This window comes from Mchenga conophoros, linkage group LG3 (genome assembly GCF_057382185.1).
Source record: "Mchenga conophoros isolate Kocher_MC1m ecotype Shallow Benthic linkage group LG3, M_conophoros_male_GT1.1, whole genome shotgun sequence".
In the NCBI taxonomy this organism is placed as follows: Eukaryota; Metazoa; Chordata; class Actinopteri; order Cichliformes; family Cichlidae; genus Mchenga; species Mchenga conophoros.
In genome coordinates, this window is record NC_140528.1 from 5,488,295 (window position 1) to 5,509,190 (window position 20,896).

Here is a 20,896-nt window from a genome sequence, read left to right on the forward strand (position 1 = left end):
ACAACAACTACTGTTACATCTGTTCTGTTCACAGTCATCTCCATGCTGCTCTTTGTAGACCAGTGGATCGTCAGTGTGTCCAACATGGATCTGATGTTTGGCTCCATGATTTCAGTCTGATTGGCTCATTCATAAATATTCTGTTCCAGCTGCTGGAGGACAACATCATCACTTTTGTGAAGAACGAGCTGAAGAAGATCCAGAAGGTTCTGAGTCCAGATTACCCAGAATGCTTAGAGAGTCAGAGGAGCAGCAGCAGAGAGGCGTTTGTGAAGATCACAGTGGACTTCCTGAGGAGAATGAAGCAGGAGGAGCTGGCTGACCGTCTGCAGAGCAGTAAGAGGATTTCTCTAAAGATTTAAGCTGCTGGATAAATGAACATTTTCCAGAGATGGAAGATGGAGCAACATGTTTTAAAGATTAGTTCTTTTTGGAATTGAGTGTTTATTTTTCTTCTCATTCAGAACTTCAAGCTGCAGTTTGTCATCGTAACCTTAAATCCACCCTGAAGAAGAAGTTCCAGTGTGTGTTTGAGGGCATCGCTAAAGCAGGAAACCCAACCCTCCTGAATCAGATCTACACAGAGCTCTACATCACAGAGGGAGGGACTGCAGAGGTCAATGATGAACATGAGGTCAGACAGATTGAAACAGCATCCAGGAAACCAGACAGACCAGAAACAACCATCAGACAAGAAGACATCTTTAAAGCCTCACCTGGAAGAGATGAACCAATCAGAACAGTGCTGACAAAGGGAGTGGCTGGCATTGGGAAAACAGTCTTAACACAGAAATACAGCCTGGACTGGGCTGAAGACAAAGCCAACCAGGACATCCAGTTCATATTTCCATTCACTTTCAGAGAGCTGAATGTGCTGAAAGAGGAAAAGTTCAGCTTGGTGGGACTTGTTCATCACTTCTTTACTGAAACCAAAGAAGCAGGAATCTGCAGCTTTGAAGACTTCCAGGTTGTGTTCATCTTTGATGGTCTGGATGAGTGTCGCCTTCCTCTGGACTTCCACAAAACTACAATCCTAACTGACCCTAGAAAGTCCACCTCAGTGGATGTGCTGCTGATAAACCTCATCAGGGGGAAACTGCTTCCCTCTGCTCGCCTCTGGATAACCACACGACCTGCAGCAGCCAATCAGATCCCTCCTGACTGTGTTGGCATGGTGACAGAGGTCAGAGGGTTCACTGACCCACAGAAGGAGGAGTACTTCAGGAAGAGATTCAGAGATAAGAAGCAGGCCAGCAGCATCATCTCCCACATCAAGACATCACGAAGCCTCCACATCATGTGTCACATCCCAGTCTTCTGCTGGATCACTGCTACAGTTCTGGAGGATGTGCTGGAAACCAGAGAGGGAGGACAGCTGCCCAAGACCCTGACTGAGATGTACATCCACTTCCTGGTGGTTCAGGCCAAAGTGAAGAAGGTCAAGTATGATGGAGGAGCTGAGACAGATCCACACTGGAGTCCAGAGAGCAGGAAGATGATGGAGTCTCTGGGAAAACTGGCTTTTGATCAGCTGCAGAAAGGAAACCTGATCTTCTATGAATCAGACCTGACAGAGTGTGGCATCGATATCAGAGCAGCCTCAGTGTACTCAGGAGTGTTCACACAGATCTTTAAAGAGGAGAGAGGACTGTACCAGGACAAGGTGTTCTGCTTCATCCATCTGAGTGTTCAGGAGTTTCTGGCTGCTCTTCATGTCCATCTGACCTTCATCAACTCTGGACTCAATCTGCTGGAACAACAACAAACAACCTCTACATGGTCTAAACTATTTAACAAACTAAAACTTCAATCTCTCCACCAGAGTGCTGTGAACAAGGCCTTGCAGAGTCCAAATGGACACCTGGACTTGTTCCTCCGCTTCCTCCTGGGTCTTTCACTGCAGACCAATCAGACTCTCCTACGAGGTCTGCTGACACAGACAGGAAGTGGCTCACAGACCAATCAGGAAACAGTCCAGTACATCAAGGAGAAGCTCAGTGAGAATCTGTCTGCAGAGAAAAGCATCAATCTGTTCCACTGTCTGAATGAACTGAATGATTGTTCTCTAGTGGAGGAGATCCAACAGTCCCTGAGATCAGGAAGTCTCTCCACAGATAAACTGTCTCCTGCTCAGTGGTCAGCTCTGGTCTTCATCTTACTGTCATCAGAAGAAGATCTGGATGTGTTTGACCTGCAGAAATACTCTGCTTCAGAGGAGGCTCTTCTGAGGCTGCTGCCAGTGGTCAAAGCCTCCAACAAAGCTCTGTGAGTACATTTGTACTCATGTCTTTACTTTTAACATCCAACTGTGTCAGTAATTTATTTCACCAGGTTTTCTGTCTCTGTATGAAATTGTATCCTAAAGTTTTGGGATTTCTCCAATACAACTGTGACCTCTTTGATGCCTCCAGAACTCGAGACGCTGGATTCACCATAAACTCTGATCATCACTGCTGCTGTTATGTTATCAGTCTTTGTTTAAACACTTAGGCTGCATGTGCCTGATGTTGTGATACTTTATATTCACATGCATGCTCCTAGATACATTTCTACTGCAGGTCTATTTTAGTCACAAATGTTGGTGAAACACTTGCTTTTACATGCATGGTGGGTCCTGCATTAAAGAAAGCATTTGAATTACTCAGTGAATCCTGGCAGCCAGAGAAACATCCTTAGTTCCACTTTAAACTAAACTCTGCTTCGGTCTTCCACAGTGTGTTTGTTGTTTCTTTGTTGTTGTTGGCCTGCTCTCTCCTCTCACTCCAATCTGGTTGCAGCAGATGTTTGTCCCTCCCTGAACCTGCAGACTTGGGTGCAGCACCTCAGTTCATCTTCAGTCTGAAACCAGCTGTTTTAGCTATATCCCCTCAAGCACACCTTCCCTGGTCATCTCTGCTGTGGTTGCTATAAAATTTAATCTTGATTTAAAAAAAAGAACAAAAAAAAAGTAAACTAAAGTCAGACTTGATGCCATTTGTTGGCAGCATGGTGCCTGTTTGTCTTTGATGATAAACTGCAGCACAGTCTAAAGCAAACCTTCTGACTTTATTGACTTTATGCATGTATATATTCTTCCTGTTCACCTTGGACACACAACAGCTCTCTGTTTGTTGTGATTGGATCTAGAACAGCCAACATATCCTAATCTAGATGATTTCTAAGGTGGTATCTGGGAGGAAAAGTTAAAATCAGCTTGGATGGCCTGTACTGTATGATGGCCTTGGTTGCACCACATTGATGGCCATGCAGGGTGGTTCACTCCTTGTGCAAGAAGACCGAGGAGTGAGCCACACTTGGTCAAAGCTTGGTCATTCAAGCTCACTGTTTTCCCCTTGTTGGTTGATGATAGTATTTTTTTTACCTGACTTATAGTCATCATTGTCTCCAAATTAACTCACACACTGCTGACTGCTGTAGCTTACCTGGCTGAGCAGGTGACCCATGCACTGAAGGTTAGAGTCGTGACTCCAGGGCCTGGTTTGAGTCTGCCCATGACCATTTCCTGTGTGTTATTCTCCTCACTTCTCCCTCCCTTCCTGTCTTCTTTGTCCTATACAGTGAAGACAAAAGGCCTCAAGTTCTGAAAACTCTTCCCCTTCATCACCTTCCATCTCTCTCATCTAACATCACCAGTATTCTCTGAGTAGAGAATCTTTTCACAATCTTGAATGATAAGGATCCAAGTGGGTAAAGTTATTTATTTGTTGTGTTCCTATTTGCAGCTGGGATAGATTAAGAAAAACTATCGGCTGCCAAAATTACATCCAGTTTAGAAGACAAACATTGAGTGAAGTGTTTGTTTCATCATCCTTCACAACTCATCAACCAGGTGTCACAAACTGCAGCAGGACAGTACAAAGCATGTCATACTGGATGGCTGCAACAACCAGAGTTTTACCTACCTTTGGTATTTCTTGACAGCATGAGCGTAATATTTACTGAACAGAGTCGTCTTCTGTAATCTTTTCAGATTCAGATTCAGAACACTGTATTTATTTTCAAGGGGCAATTAGGATACTGAGCTTGCCAACCGTACATACAATACACAAACATCACATTGGGGAGACGGGTCAGGCTAGGTAGCTGGCCGGTCAGCCGCTAGAGCAGCGACCCGGAACCGAACAGCAGAAAATGCACAACATCAGGAAAGATGAGGAGAAAAAAGAACTCCTCCCAGACTGAGCTCCAACAGGGAGATCAGTTTGAGAACAGACAAAAAAAATGACCTTAGCGCAGAACACATGAAAACTCTTAATGCGCCATAGAAGCACATGACAAGCAACAGGGATGGGTAAAAGGTGAGAGACAGCCGGTGTAGACAGCGCACCCGGGCCTGCAGCATTTGCGCTGGTCCCCTCGACCCACCGTCTGCACCGGGAGGGGATAAGCATGCTTAGGATGGGAAGGAACAGTCTAAACACCGTCTGTTATCAGGGTGAGATTTGTTATGTTCAGCTCCAGCCTTGAGACCACAGCTCGCGCCGGTATGTTAGCCGCATGAGATGATGGTGGCTTTCTTTGGTGCGAACAACTGCATGTCAATTTCACAGCTGATCTAACAGTCCGTCACTCGTCTCTCAATCTCCCGTTGGAGAGCCACGAGCTTCTCCGAGAGGTTATCAGTTTTGCGCTCAAAGAGCAAAGTCTGAGAACTCACGACCGCCATGAGCTTCTTCAAGATCTTATCCGTGCTGCGTTCAATGAGCCCATTTTGAGAAGTCACGACCCGTCCCATTGTTTCAGTCACAGCGGGCAGCCTTGTGGGGTTTGAACAGCTGATTCTGCTTTCTTTAATCTTCAATAAGCCAGGGCCAAGCCAGGTCAGATCAGCAAGAACCCTTTGCTGCTGTGAATGTCCGTGCTGCTATATTTCAGGATCAGGCTCTAAATGTACAAATGGATCTGAGAAGATTTCCAATCATGTTTCTACTAGATTTACAGTTTGTTTTCATGTCTTCTGACTCAGATGGTGGAGCAGGTGGAGCTTACAAGGAGTAAGTGCTGCTATAGAAGAAGAGTTGTGTTTTAATGAGGCTATTTAGTTAACCAATAATTGTATTGCATGCTGGCATTAAAAATGTTTCATTTGACTGATTTAATTGTTTGTTTGTTTTCTTCCAGACTGAGTGGCTGTAACCTCTCAGAGAGAAGCTGTGATGCTCTGTCCTCAGTTCTCAACTCCCAGTCCTCTAGTCTGAAAGAGCTGGACCTGAGTAACAATGACCTGCAGGATTCAGGGGTGAAGCTTCTGTCTGCTGCACTGCAGAGTCCACATTGTACACTGGAAACTCTCAGGTCAGGATCCAAACATATCATTAAATGATATTATTGTACAAACAACCAAGCTTTATAGAATTGGCAGGTGAACTTTTCTTTATCTTTGGATTGCTTAGGAGATTCTTAATTACTGTCTGAAGATTTTTTTACAGTCACATATTTTGTTTTAATGGTCAAACAGAATTATTGTTCAGTTCAATGAGCAGGTAGCTGTGAGATTCATAATAATGAGGTATATTTGTATTAAAGATGACTAAACTTGAACAGTAGCTGTGAGTTACTTTGTTTACTCGTGTGTGCTGATGTTGTGAGTAATTTAAAGCTGAAGTAAACTTGTAATGAGTTTAATAGAGTTTCTGAAGTAAGTGTACTTGCAGACATTTATGTGTTTTCTAAAGTCCAGGAGCAGGAGGCTGTGTGTAGCATAGAGGAACCCAGACCTCAGCTTTGTCTCCTGGTTTCTGTTGCTGCTGTTACAGTTTCCCCTCATCGTTCCTTCAACAGTCTCCTCACTATAACAAATCAAAGTGTTACTGTATAGATTCACGTCTGAATGTTGCCATGTGCTATTAAAACTGAAAGCGATGTTTCATACACCCACGTGGTTCAGTCACACAGTAACTGATGGTAAATAATGTTTGTGTTGAGCACATCGTACAGGTCAGCTGCTCCACGCAGATCTCAGGTTTACATGGAACAGTTTGTGATCATGAAGGATAAACCTCACTTCCTCTTTGTTTCATACAGATGTGACATGAACAATAACACATTCATGAAATCCTTTTAGGAACACAAACACTATTGTAGCTGGAGAATATATTTGAATGTAGGATAATGTAGGGGATCAGAAACAACAGTAATAACTAACCACCACCTCACCATTTGGGTTGGTAGCTGCATGTTGATTGATGAAGTCATTTTCTTCTTCCTCCATTTCTACCTTATTAACATCAGATTAAAAGCTGCACAGAGACAGGCCCTGGACATGTTTAGCCTAGCTTAGTACAAGGACTGGACATGGGGGAAACGGCTCTCATCACTGGATCAAAACATGAAAACAAATCTGAAGTAAAGTCTTGTTGAAGTGAACTGTGGTGGTGCCCAATGTTCCCTCTAAGCTGCTGGCACGTCTCTGCGCACTGAAAATCTGTGTTGCACACAACAACAAAAAAAATCAAATCTCAATTGAAATTAAAATTAAATCTTCAACAATTCTGTTCTGCAGTGTTAGTCAGTGACTGGCTGCTCCCATATGGGATTAGAACGATGCCACCTTATCCCATAGTCCAGCCAATCACGCGATTCACATTCGTATATACGCAGCTAATCAACGTCGCTGACAGGCTATGACAGCGTCCTTATGTGCCGACAATGGTGTTATAGCGAGCAAAGTGGCTGATGATGAGGTGAAGCCACGTTAATGACAACGTGTACAACCATTGGAGATGTGAGCAGGACAGACGGAGCAACTGAGGGAAAAAGTGTGGACTTTATACCAGTTTTTAAATTGTGTTGATCGGCCGCGTAAAACCTGAGCTATGATAAAATATCTGCAATGTTTGGTTTTCTTCCTGAATAGTATTGTTGTTTATAACAACGATAGTATTCAGTATTTATTGCAACAAACTTTGTTTGCAAAACCCAGTAACTTTTTTGAAGAAGTAACTATATAATTAATTGTCCAACATTGGTCATTATTTACTGTATTTTGCAGACAGAGTTACAGACTCTCTCCCAGACCACAGACTCATAATACAAGTCAGAGCTTTATAAAAATAGAAAAAATAAAGTTGTGTTTTCAAAATTGGAGTTCAAGTTATTTTTACTTCCAATAGTGTTAACATGCTACAGGTCATGAACAAGGTTGTTTTTAATTTTCATTGTAAGTGGGCTAAAGCAGTTAATTAAAAGTAGTCTAACATAAATGTAAATGCTGTAATTTGATTACTTTAATAAACCATGTAACTTGGATGGATAAGATGCTGGCGTGACCACAGTGCACACGTCTGCTGTTGCTCACAGTGGTCCAAGGGACGCTCAGGGAGTTTGTGTGTTCGCTCAGACACATGAAACATTAGAGGGAACATTGGCGGTGACTGGCAGGGAAAAGGGGATTGATAAGACTTACTGTAAATATAATTATGTATGTATTGAAAAAGGAACAACTAAAATGTTCCAGCTGAAAAAATGAAATCAGTTTCAGTTTATGAGCTCTGTTTGTTTTCTTTACAATTCCAACCTTTTATTTTGAAATGAGCTGCTCATTCCTGTTTAGAGTTGATGAGCTGTTGTGGGTGAGAGGACTCAGGCAGCCTGACAGAGTTGATGTCCAGGTCTTCCCTGCTTGTCCTGATACACATAAACATGAGTATCCTTGCAGGTCAGATCTTATCAGTCACACCTGTTAGTGCAGTTCTCCTCTAGATTGTAGTGTTTGTTAAACTAGGATGATTTTAGGAGCCTGGACCGCAGATCTAAGGGAAGATATGACTTGGAAAGACTAAACCAACCTATTAGAGGTGTTCGGACTAACATAGATAAATACTCAGATTTACACCTTTAGTGTCTCACAAAGGGTTGAAAAGTGAATGTGCACAGAGAGGTTGGTGGTGAGACGGGCACTTCCAGCACTGTAGATGTGATCCAGCTCAGTGTTCATGGAAATAATCCGGAGAGCAGGATTCCTTGATGAATGTCACATCTTCTTAAAGTTATAATCCACAGGGAAAACTGTGAAACTGTCGATCTGATATCTACTCAACCAATCAGGTGTTTACATGCCCTTCACTGATCTCCAGCCCCACCTTATTATCAGTTTCTCTCTCTTTTACATCTGAATTATCTTCACTTCACATTTCAGTCAGTCCAGATTTCATTAGCACGTTCACTTTAGCATAATCCATTTTAATCCAAACACCTTTCTCTTTAAACTCTGTTTGTCAGTCACAGTATATCCAGTACAATCCTCTTTTTCACTGCGTCACACACATTCAGAGATCAGAGTGTCCTGTGTGTGCTCTCATTCACTCACACTCACTCTCATATGGCTGAAGTCTGTTTGTACACAGGCTAATCTGGGACTCTCCACCATTTGACCCTAGAAATAAAGAAGCTTCTTGGATGAGAGGTGAAAGGCGAAACGTCTTCAAAAAACTTAAAGATGTCCAGATGCCTTTTTTTCTAAGCTCTTTAGATAACTGCGAACCTTCACAAACGCCTCAGTGGGACTCTCAGAGCTACCAGCCCTTTGCTACAATCACAAAGCTCTTCATTGAAATCAATGATATCAAAGCTGGAATCAAGCTATAGCCATATACACTGGGAAAGACTTCTTATCTCGAAATAATATACTGAAGTGGCAATGCAGAAATTGAAAATAGGCGGACGTGCTACCTATGCTATTAGTAGAATGGACATTGGCCTGCTGGCTAAGGAAGGCCCTGTCTCACATAGAGGTGAGAGAGGCCCCCCTCGAAGCCCCCTCTTTTATCGGGGCTTACTTAGGGTCATATCGGGGACCCCACAGTTGGAAGTCTTTTCTTTTCTTTTTCTTTGACCAAATAAAGCTTATTTCTGTAGCTGTTGTTTTATACAGCTTTAATGTTAATATTAATGTTTGCTTATGTATGTTTAGGGAGTGGTCTGATGGTACATGTCGTTGTTACATTAATAATATTCAAATAGTAAGGGTATGCTTAAAGATAAGGTAAAAATCATATCATATAATGTAAATGGCCTGTCGAATCCAATTAAACGTAATAAAATTTTAACTAAAATGAAGAAAGAACAAGTACAAATAGTGTATCCACAGGAAACCCATCTAGACTGTAAGGAGCATGAAAAACTGAAAAGAATGGGTTATACAACAGTTTTCTCCTCTTCCTATAAAACTGGACGAAGGAGAGGAGTGGCTATCCTGTTATCAAGAAAATTACTCTTTGAAAAAATATCCGAGATAAGTGATAAAGAGGGACGTTATATTTTGGTAAGGGGAAACATTGAGGGGAACCCAGTCACGTTGTTAAATATATATGCACCCCCTGGAAGCAATATTTATTTCTTTAAGACAATTATAGATGTGATGGTAACAGAGACAGTAGGTTTCCTAATTTGCGGAGGAGATTTAAATATACATCTACAACCAAAGCTAGATATTTCCAATAGAAAAGCACAGAATACTAAAACATTAATTAAGAATATAAATACATTGATGAAGGAGGTGGGACTAATTGATATATGGAGAGACTTGCATCCCTACCAAAGGGATTATACTTATTTTTCCTCACCGCACTCGTTATACACAAGAATAGATTATTTCATAACTTTTGGGAAAAATAAAGATAAAATAAACACTTGTGCAATTGGAGCAATAGAGTTAAGCGATCATGCACCAGTATACCTGTCTGTTGATTTAAACGTGCAACCAAAACTCAATAATTGGAAATTAAATTCAAGCTTACTGAATGATCCTCACTTTAAAGGACAAATTAAGAAAGAGATTCACTTCTATATGGAAACTAATGACAATGGTGAGGTGTCTCCTCCTATACTGTGGGATGCCTTAAAAGCTGTCCTGAGAGGGAAAATTATAGCAATATCCTCTTATAAGAAAAAGATGAGAAATAAGAAATTAGAAGAGCTACAAAATAAGAATTAGAGAAAAGGCATGAAAGAAAAACATCTCAGGATATATTGGAGGAAATTAGGAAAACAAGAAATGAAATAAATGATTTGACCACATATGAAATTTAAAAAAAATTAATGTTTCTTAAACAAAGGTATTATGAGGGAGGATCAAAAGCAAAGAATGTATTAGCCTGGAAACTAAAAAAGAAAATAGCAGATAATACAGTTCACAAAATTAAACATCCAGTGACAAAACTAATAAAAAATAAACCAATAGAAGTTCAGAGTGCATTTGAAACATTTTATAAGACTCTGTATGCTAATAACACAGAGAGTAGTATAGTTGAAATTAACAGTTTTTTAGATTCTCTTGATTTACCAGTACTGAATGAAGAACAGAATAAAACTTTGATTGAAGATATAACAGAAAAGGAACTAAGAATAGCAATAAGTAAAGTTAAAATAAATAAATCTCCAGGATCAGATGGATATACGGCAGAATGGTACAAGGAGCTAAAAGAAGAATTAATACCAGTGATGCTTCTAACAATGAATTGGATCCTAAAGAAGGCTCAAGTACCTTCTAGCTGGAAAGAAGCAATTATCTCTTATTCGATTCAGTTAATTGGAACTTTCTTTACCGAGTCTTGCATACATTTGGCTTTCACGAAAATATAATTAAGACAATACAGGCACTTTATGATAACCCTACGGCAAGGATTAAAATTAATGGCTACCTATCAAATAGTATTAAGCTGCAAAGAGGAACAAGGCAGGGCTGTGCGTGTTAACCATTATTATTTGCGTTATATCTGGAACCATTGGCTCAATATATAAGACAAAATAAAGAAGTAGAAGATATTAATATCCATGAAAAGGAGCATAAATTAGCCTGCTATGCAGATGATATTTTAATATTTTTGGGTCAACCATCAAACTCTTTACCTAAATTAATGCAATCATTTGAATACTTTGGTCGACTATCTGGATATAGGGTTAATATGAGTGAAACACAATTGCTTAAGTACAACTATATTCCATCAGAAGAAATTAAAAATAAGTATCAATTAGCATGGCAAACAGAGTACTTTAAATATCTAGGAGTCATAATACCTAAGGATCTTACAGAACTATTAGAACGAAATTATTTACCAATACAGAAAAAAATTAAGGAACATATAGCGAGATGGAATCTAATTCCATATTTAAGTTTATATTCGAGAATAGACTCAATTAAAATTAATATTCTTCCTAAATTATTATATTTATTTCAAACATTACCAATAGAAATTAACCAGAAACAGTTTAATGAATGGGATGAAATTTTGTCAAGATACATATGGCAAGGAAAAAGGCCCCGAATTAGATTTAAAACCCTACAACTTAACAAAGGAAAAGGGGGTGGGGCTTACCTTCTCTTAGGGAATATTATTGGGCAGCACAATTAAGGCCTATGATATGCTGATGTAATCCTTCATATGACGCTCAATGGAAAGTTATTGAGGAGAGTCTGACCTCCATCCCCATATAAGCTATTATAGCAGACAGAAGCTTGCAAAATTTAATAAAAACTATTGAAAATCCATGGATCAAGTTGACTTTTAAATTTTGGGAAACAGTAATAAAAGAATATAAACTAGAAGAGGATATAGCAGTTCTTAAGTGGTGTGCATATGACACACATTTTGCTCCAAATAAATTGGACACCAGATTCAAAGATTGGACATATAAAGGATTAACAGCTTTATGTGTGGTAATGGAGGAAGGCAGACTAATTAGTTTTTGCTTTTGCATTAGATTTTGACTTTGTTAACTACTAGAAGACTAGAGGAAAAATTAGTTACATTAATGGAAACAAAAACACACTCCCTATATTTATTTATTTATTTTTCTTTCCTTTTTCTTTTTCCTTATGTATTTTTTATTTATGTTGTTTGTTGTTTCCTGTTTTGCTTCTTTTTCTTTTCTTCTTCTTCTTTCATTCTTATTGTATGGATATTTTAGTTGTTTAAATATAGAAAAAAAATAAAAAAATATATATGTACTGAAAGATAGCTGAAGTTGATGGTATTGTATAGTGATTCTAAAATGTCAATAAAAAAAAAAGCTGGAATCCAATGAGTCCAAGTCTTCTGCTGATTCAGCATCACATTCATCTTTGCTCCTTGTTCTGCATCCCCACCATGGACTTCATTCCTTTCCAAGCCAGCCTTGAGTGTCCTTTATTCAGCTCATCCTCTGCTTTACTTTTACACCTGATTTTAGCTGCTTTTCTTCTCTCCCTCATAACAAGACAGCTTCTTCTGCCTGAGAACATGTTGGAGTGATTTACTAATCCAGGGCTGATTTTTGGGGAAAATAGTTCCTGTTTTCAAAGTAATCTCCATTTTTCCCAGAATGAAATGTAAGTAGAAATAAATAGAATAGAATTAGAATAGAATTCAACTTTATTGTCATTGCACAGGTACAGGGCAACGAAATGCAGTTTGCATCCATCCAGAAGTGCTTTAGTGATATAGATATATTACAATATATATTAACAATAGTATAGATATGTAAGTATATTACAGAAATGGGTCTATTATGGTATGTTATAATGTACACGGTATGAAGTATGTTGTGAATATTCTATAACTAAGTATGTACAGGCTGTAGTGAGTACAAGCTATGTACAGGCTATGAACAGGATATAAATATGAAAAACTATACAGAATATGAAATAAATAACTTTACAGAAATTTGAGATATACAGCTATAAAGTGATCTAAGTGAGAACATGAGCCTTTAAAAAGGCTCTTCTGAGGCTGCTGCCAGTGGTCAAAGCCTCCAACAAAGCTCTGTGAGTACATATGTGATCATAGCTTTAGTTTTTAAATGTTTATTCTAGTTAACACAGATCAGGTGGAACAACTCAAATAAAATATCAAAAATATTAAGTGGTCATCGGTACTCAGTTTGTTCAATACTGAATACAATGGAGCACAAATTGTCCACGTTTCTGAAATATTTCTGGGTGTAACTGTCACCAAAGTACAATTTAGACCTGGCCTGTGGTTGTTATCTAAGTGATAATCATCAATTCTACTAAAACAAATACAAAATAAAGAAATTTGACACATTCTGTTGATATCAAAAGCACACTGAACAATTCAGTGTTGTTTTACTGCTGTTCTCTCTTCACTTCTTCTCCTCTGATTCTCTCCACATGTTGCTCTGCATCAGTGCTCAGTTTCCTGACAAAACAAGATTAAATATTGCTAAATATAATAGTATCTCATTACACTTCGACATAAGTGTTTTATTTTTGTAATTGTTTATCTGTTATTTTTCAGACTGAGTCACTGTGACCTGTCAGAGAGAAGCTGTGAAGCTCTGGCCTCAGGTCTCAGCTCTCAGACCTCTAATCTGAGACAGCTGGACCTGAGTAACAGTAACCTGAAGGATTCAGGCGTGAAGCTTCTGTCTGAAGGACTGAAGAGTCCACGCTGTACACTGGAAACTCTCAGGTGAGATCAAGCATTTTTCTTTCATCAACTGACAGAATTAGCAGATTAATAATAAGGCAGTCCTCTAATAAGAGGAGAAGTGGAGGTGTTTTGAAGGGCAACATACTCTTATGTTAACAAGACAGGAAGTAGTTCCTGGGAACTGCTTCCTTTGTTGTTGTCTAAGTAGAAACATGATGGTGAAACAGTGATGAGTTTGCAGAGGTGAATCCACAGCACACAACACAACAATGCTGTTGGGTGCTGAAAGCAGACTTCTCACAGATTCTGAGGCTGCAGGTTTCATCACTGTCCAACCAAAATTCACTGAACCAGCAGTAAATGAACGTCCAAAACTACACTTCATGTTTAAAAAACAGATGATCAGGGGGATTTGTGTTTACATCTTTTTTGTGTGATCTGTTCACCTGCTGTTTCAGCTGTTTGGTGGTTGTTGAGATGGTTTTGTGAACTTTTAGCTGAGATTCTGACGTTTCTGTAGATACCACACATGTCTAATTACTTTGTACAGCATGAATGGCCATAACGAGGTTTTTAACAGTAAGAAAAGTTGTAAAACTTCAGAAAATATAGTTAAAAGTCCAAAACCTTCTACGTCTGGTGGCTTGTGGTAAGGAGCAGATCAAACGAGTAAAGAATTACGTTATAATTATAAATGGCTTCAACAGCACATTCAGGTCTGTGAGACTCATTCAGACACTGAGCCGTGGCTCTGTGCTACATGCACATATTTCTGCATCTCTGCCATTCAGACACACTTTATATATAGTTTATTTTATGTAGGATTCAATACTGAACTGTACATTTAGTCTTTTTAAAGGCAGCAAGTTGTATTCAGTGTTTTCATAAAAGCCTTATTTTTATCCATTTACTGCTATTAGGAAGAACACGTGAGGTTTAAGACCTGGACCAGTTTGAAACCTTTTGTCCTCCACAGTGGAAAATGGGTGGAAATAAAAATGGGTCTCACTTTAGCCAGCTCCTAATTTTATCAGTTCTACTCTCAGCGTCTCCTGTATATCTCCTGTATAAATGTTGCACTCAGCTTTGTGGTCTCCAATATCACTGAAATGCAGCCAGATGCTGCTCATTTTGCCTTTTCACTCTTTCCTGACACGCTTGCATTTCAGTACAGCTCCCATTTCTCTGTGTACTGGTCTCTACCACTACCCTTGCTGTCTATGGGACATTTCCGTCCTCTTTCACATAATGGTATGATCCCAGTCTGTCTCTTAAAGTGTTTGGCCACATGGTTTGCTCATCAGAATAAAACCTCAGCCGTGCTCACATTGATTATCAGCAAGCCTGAAAATTCATCAATATTTGACATATGAAATTATCTCAAGGGCTGGATTTGGCCCACGGGCCATATGTTTGACACCCCTGGTTTACACGGTTTGGTATTCAATGTACAAGTGAGTTAGCTCTCAGCTAACTAGCAGACAAGCTAACTGCTGGGACTGCGTCTTTCTAACAAGAGCGTCAGACACTCAGACTGGTTTCCTTTGTGGATGATGATGTGTTCTCACACTGATCCTTCATGCTGATGCTGCCATCCACCCACTGCTCCTGGATTCCTCATCATCATCTCCATCAGCCCTCACAATACTCCACCTTCTTCAGCTTCATGTTCAGCAGCCTGGATGGACAGTAATTCTTTCCATGGGTTATGGTGGGACATTGAGAGCTGAAGTCAAACAGCAGTGAGAATGAAAGACTGATTCATTTCTATTTAGTCTTGTGATGTGCAGCTTTGTTCAGAGCATTAAGGCCCAGCAAAGATTACTGAGGTCATAGAGTCCTGATGAAACCTGTGTGCTTATAGAAACTGAGACCAGATGAACCAGAATAGAAGGACATTAAAATGAAGTGTCAGCTACACAAAGGCAAAGCTATTCAGTTGTTGCTGTGAGTTATTTAAATGGAGGATGGAGTCAGACTTTAAGCTGCTGGACTCAGTCACTATATCCTGTTGTCCTCATAGAACCTGGACACACAGACTCACCTGTGACACAGTGACACACAGTGTGGGCTACACACACATTAGAAAGTGGATCAGTCACACTTGTGCAATCATTTGTTGTGCTGGGAAACCATGAACACTTTGAATCACATTAATGGCTTTGTTACAGCAACATTCAATCATGAGTTCAAAAGTAGTGCATTGTGTACTTATTTTAATAGTACTGCAGTATGAGAAGTGCAACATTCAGTGTGCAGAAACAGATCAGGTGCTTTCTAACAGCAGTGTTCCCTTTAACACAGCAGCAGTTCAAATATTTCTGTCAGTCTGAGCTGAAACATGAATCTAATCAAATATCAAATCAAAGTTCTTTGCCTCTGCCAGGACGTTAACATTTGATCTAGTTTTTTACAAAGTTCCCTCAGCGTCCAGAGCCACCAACATACCTTTGATCAACAGCAAGTGAACATTTATAAATGTGTGTTTGCAGAACAGGAAGCAGCAGAACTATTGTTCTGTTATCAGGCAGCAGCACAAACGCTCATCAGCTCATTTACTGTGCAGGACTTTGAGTGTGTGAAGTGTGTGTTTGTGCTGGATTTCCTTTGGAGAATCTCAGTCAGAAACCAGACAAAGAAAAACTCTTTCAACAGTCCAGGTTGAGTTGACAACATGAACTGCATTTATCTTCCTCTGACTGACATGTTCTTCCTCCTCTGCACCGAGCCAGCTGCTAAGACTCACAAGCTCATTGACATTTTCTGATGATAAAGAAACTCTCTTCTTCTGCACAATATGAGCAGCAACAGAGAAGAAGCTTTCACAGGTACAGATGTTGCAGCTGTGGCCAAGTACATGTGCTGCATGTTGGAGCAGCACTCTAATGGACAGGCCTCTGTACTGATGGTGGGCTCTGCTCTGTATCCACCACACTGTTCTCAGCTGAGTCTTCCTCCTGTTCACAATCACACTCTGATCAAGCATGTTCATGTTGTAACGCCGTGGCTTTCGTAGTCTCTCCTTTTTCTACAGCTCATGTGTTCTTCTTGTGATGCTGCGTCTTGAGGCTCATACATGCCGTCATTTGTTGATCCTAAGAACGTTCCTCAGACCGACTTCTTCAACAACAGATAACTTTAGTTGTATCAACACTGCCTCCTGGAACAGTTTAAAATGAACATGTCAAAGATCTGTACCTGTCTCCATGTTTCTGTCCCCGCCCCTTTCTCTCTGTCCTGGGTCATGTGAGCGCTGCAGTAGTATTAGGCCCACCCTCAATGCTCCCATTGGCTGAGACGCATAATGACGCCCATTTCAAGCCAGCACTGATCAACATCCCTCCTGTGACCCATGGCTTTTATATTCAGAGCCAGTGAGCACTTTCACAATAATCATGATTTTAAAAACTGTGATTAAAATAATTGCTGACGTTAATCAGTTAATGAGTTAACGAGATTATAACAGGTTAAGTTGCCCTAATAATTAGACTTTGGTGACAAACTGATGTGATCTCCATGTTTCCTTTGTTGGACTGTGGGCGAGTGTCAGAACTGAATGTACTGAGTAACATGTGGAGTTTAAACATGTGTCAGTTCCAGTTTTAGAGCTCTAAAGTGCAGCTATCATGTTAGGAATATGTTAGGAATAGACAGGAACACTGAGCACACTGAGGTCAAATCTTTATTTTACCACTCGCTGCATTCTTGATGTTCATGAATTCAGCAGCTTCATGATTGTCTGCAGCATTAATCTCATATTTCCATTAAAAGTGTTGAATTTGACTGTTTGATGTTCTTTATGATCTCTGGCACCAGTTCATCTGTAGGCTGAGCTCAGTCCATCCATTTAGTGAAATGATGTTTAAAGGTCTCCTTGTTCTGTGAGCGTGCACAGATCCTGAAGCAGAAAGCCTGGGTTAACAGAGAAATGATCATCACTGTGATGATGCTCATCATCTCTGACTGGGATTTGAGGTTTTGTCAAAGCAGCAAAGAAAGCCTGGCTATGTTGGACTGGGTGTGGCAGCAGCTCCCAGTTTGAGTTCAGGAGACAGACGCCCTCTCTACTTTGAAGATCAGCTTCAAACTTTCCTTTTTGATAAAGCTTATAGTTCGAGCTGGATCAGGTGACCCTGAACCATCCCTTAGTTATGCTGCTATAGGCTCAGGCTGTTGGTGGACTTCCCATGATGCTCTGCTTTCTTCTCCCCTCTTTTCACTCCTGATGCTTTTATATGTCACTACTGCATGTCCTTAACTTTTGTCTTCTCTCTCCTTAGTTTGTGTTTTGTTCTTGTCTCTCTGAGCTCATCTCTTCTCTTTCCCCTCACCCTGCAACCAGTCATGGTAGATGCTCCTCCTGGAGCCTGTTTTCACTGGGAGGATCTTTGTGTCAAAGGGAGTTCTTCTTCCCACCATCACCAAGTGCTGCTCACAGTGGAGGCGGTTACCTTACACTGTTAAACAGCTTCAGATGACTGTTGTTGTCTGTTGGGTATTGTCACTTATAAATAAAGTTACATTGAATGGATGTAAATGGATAGATGTTATTGTGACAAAGAGAAAACAACTGTTGACAGATAGATTGTTGTTTTGTGTGTCTGCAGTCTGTCAGGCTGTCTGATCACAGAGGAAGGCTGTACTTCTCTGGCCTCAGCTCTGAGCTCCAACCCCTCCCATCTGAGAGAGCTGGACCTGAGCTACAATCATCCAGGTCCCTCAGGAATGAAGCTGCTCTCGGCTGGACTGAAGGATCCAGGCTGGAGACTGGACACTCTCAGGTATGGAGAGAAAATCTGATAGAGGAGGAAGAGCTGGAAACATTTCCTGTGTCTTTCACTCACTTCCTGTTTGTTTCGGGCAGATGACACATGAACAATCACACATGCAGGAATATTTTCAGGGACAGACACACTAGTCTAGCTGGATAGTTCATGGATATTTATGTAGGGGTCTCCAAGGAGTCTGTTTGCGGGAACATTTAGGTCACAGGTGTACCTGATATAGATACCAGTGTACCTAATAAAGTGTCAGCTAACATTTGGAAATGGAAGCTTAAATAATGACAAACTGTACATTCACAGCTGAATTCACAATAAATTTGTTCTCAAGTGCACATTTTTCTGTTATTGTTCTCAAACAACAGAATGAGAATGAAATATTGATTCTAACAGGGCCCATAAACAGCATTAGCTTAGCAGCATTAGCTTATCAGAGTTTCCATCATGGTCACACAAATCCTTAGCAGAGAAAAGTGGCCTTCTTAGCAATAGCTGCTCAAGTTGTATAAAGAAAGGGAAAACAGTATTAGCATTAGCTGCTAATGGCAGCTTACTTAGCATAAACTCTTCACATCTTTATAATGCAAGGGAAAGGAGTCACTCATGGAAGCCTATTTAGCATTAACGTCTCACATCATTATAACACAAGAGAAAAGGGTATTAGCATAAGCTACTAATGCTTATTCACCTCAAATTAGCTTTAGCTGCTAATGGTAGCCTACTTAGCATTAACTCCTCACTAATATAATGCTAATTCACATCAAATTTGCATTAGCTGCTCATATTGTTATAAGGAAAGGTTTTCCACAATAAAGGCATGGTTAAAAAAGGGAGGAAGGAAGCAGTTGCAACCCTCAGTATGTCTTGAAGATGATCATCCGTAAGTCTGGACCTGTACTTGGACTTATTGAAGTTCAAAGTGGAGAAGAGCTTTTGGCACAAGTATGTGCTACCAAAAAGGCACATGGTCCGCTTGAACATTCGGGAAAGCCGAGGGAAACTAGGGCTCAAGTCTCTCAAAAATTGTCCAAGCTTCTCTGCTTTTCCACTCACCTCCCTGAACTTTGCTTTGAGTTCAGAGTTGCACTGCAGCTCAATGAGCTCCATTTGAAGCACAGAAGGGGCATCTTGCACATCAAAGAAGAAGGGGTCCGCAAAAATGTGAAAGGTGGCTCTGTGTGTCTTGAAGTCAGCAAATCTGTGATCAAATTCCTCCTGTAGCATCAAAATGACATCAACATACTCGTCAGCACTGAATGGTGTGCCTGCATCCAGGAGTGCCTTGCATGCTGGGAAATGGCAAAGGTTTGTCTGAGAGAGCTGAGCTTTCCAGAGCGCCAGTTTTGTGGAGAATGCTCTCACGTTGTCATAGGCAGCACTGACAAGTTGCCCCTGGCCTTGTAACGTCTTGTTCAGTACATTAAGCTCATGTGTCATATCAACAAGAAAAGCTGAGTCCATGAGCCATTTGGGATCAGTTAGCACAGGAACACTAACTCCATCCTTCTCCATGAAGGCTTCACTTCTGCTCTCAACTCAAAAAGTCTCTTTAATACATTTCCCCTGCTGAGCCAACGTACCTCAGTGAAGTCGAGCACATCCCCATATTCTGACTCCATTTCCTCTAAAAAAGCTCAGAACCTTCGGTGCTTTAAGCCCCTGGATCTGATTTGGTTGATGCATTTCACAACAATAGACATCACATTGTCAAACTTCAGGCATTTGCTGCAAAGGACCTGCTGATGGATGATGCAGTGCAGAGCAATGGCCTCCTCCACACCTTCCTCTTCCAGTTTGTTTTGTGCCACCAGTCCATGTTTCCTCCCTGTCATTGATGGCGCTCCATCTGTTGTTATTCCAACAAACCTCTTCCATGGCAAACCAACATTCTCAATGGCATCACACAGCTTGTAAATATCTGCTGAGCGGTGGTCTGGCCATGCATTGGAATTACTGTGAGCAGCTCCTCCATCACTTCAAAACTGTCATCAACACCACGGACATACATTGGGAGCTGGGCAGTGTCGGTGATGTCTGTGGTCTCATCAAGAGCGACTGAGTATACACTGAAACATTTGGCTTTCTCACACAGTTGGTCATAAATGTCACTTGACAGGTCAGAAATGCGATCTGCTGCGGTGTTGGCAGAAAGGCTGATGTTGCTAAACTGACCTTTCTTTCCCGGACAGACTATATTTGCAGCCTGCAATATGCACTTTTAGACAAATGCACCTTCTGTGAATGGCTTCCCTGCTTTAGCAATCATCTCACTAACCACGTGGCTCCGACTGCTGCATTATTCTCTTTGGTTGCTTTCTTGGAGAAATCTTGCTGCCTCAGTAGATCTGTTTTAAGACTGGCAACCCGGTTCGCTCTCTCGTCTCCCTGGTATTTTGCATCCAGCTCAGATTGTCTAGTTGTGTAATGACGTTTCAAATTGTATTCCTTGTGCAGCGCAACTTTCTCTGTGCAAATAAGACAGGTCGGGGTGCCCCTGTGCTCAACAAAGAAATATTGCATTTCCCACTTTTCCTGAAATTGTCGGTGCTCATCACCAACCTTTCTCTTCACCGCAGGCTTTGAAAAAGACATGTTTGGGGCTATGTGACATTTATAATTCTACTTGGTGTCACTGTCGCATTGAAGTTTCAATCAAGCGTTTAGCCGACGGACGGGGAACGTCTCAACGCGTAGAGAACGTCATTTCTGCTTCTTTTTCTTGCAACCGTAGCACGGCGATCGGCA

The 20,896-nt window shown here is 40.7% G+C and overlaps 1 protein-coding gene across 1 annotated transcript in view; it reads left to right on the forward strand.

The window, feature by feature from the left end:
• The first annotated feature begins 284 nt into the window (after positions 1-284).
• The window catches only part of LOC146577073 (protein NLRC3-like), a 25,044-nt gene continuing 4,432 nt past the window's right edge, over positions 285-20,896 (forward strand). Inside the window, exons 1-5 of the mRNA XM_085268210.1 lie at positions 285-336; positions 465-2,265; positions 5,122-5,295; positions 13,236-13,409; positions 17,978-18,151. Coding sequence (XP_085124336.1) covers positions 300-336; positions 465-2,265; positions 5,122-5,295; positions 13,236-13,409; positions 17,978-18,151 — 2,360 coding nt within the window. The 5' untranslated portion in view covers positions 285-299. The remainder of the gene's footprint in view (positions 337-464; positions 2,266-5,121; positions 5,296-13,235; positions 13,410-17,977; positions 18,152-20,896) is intronic.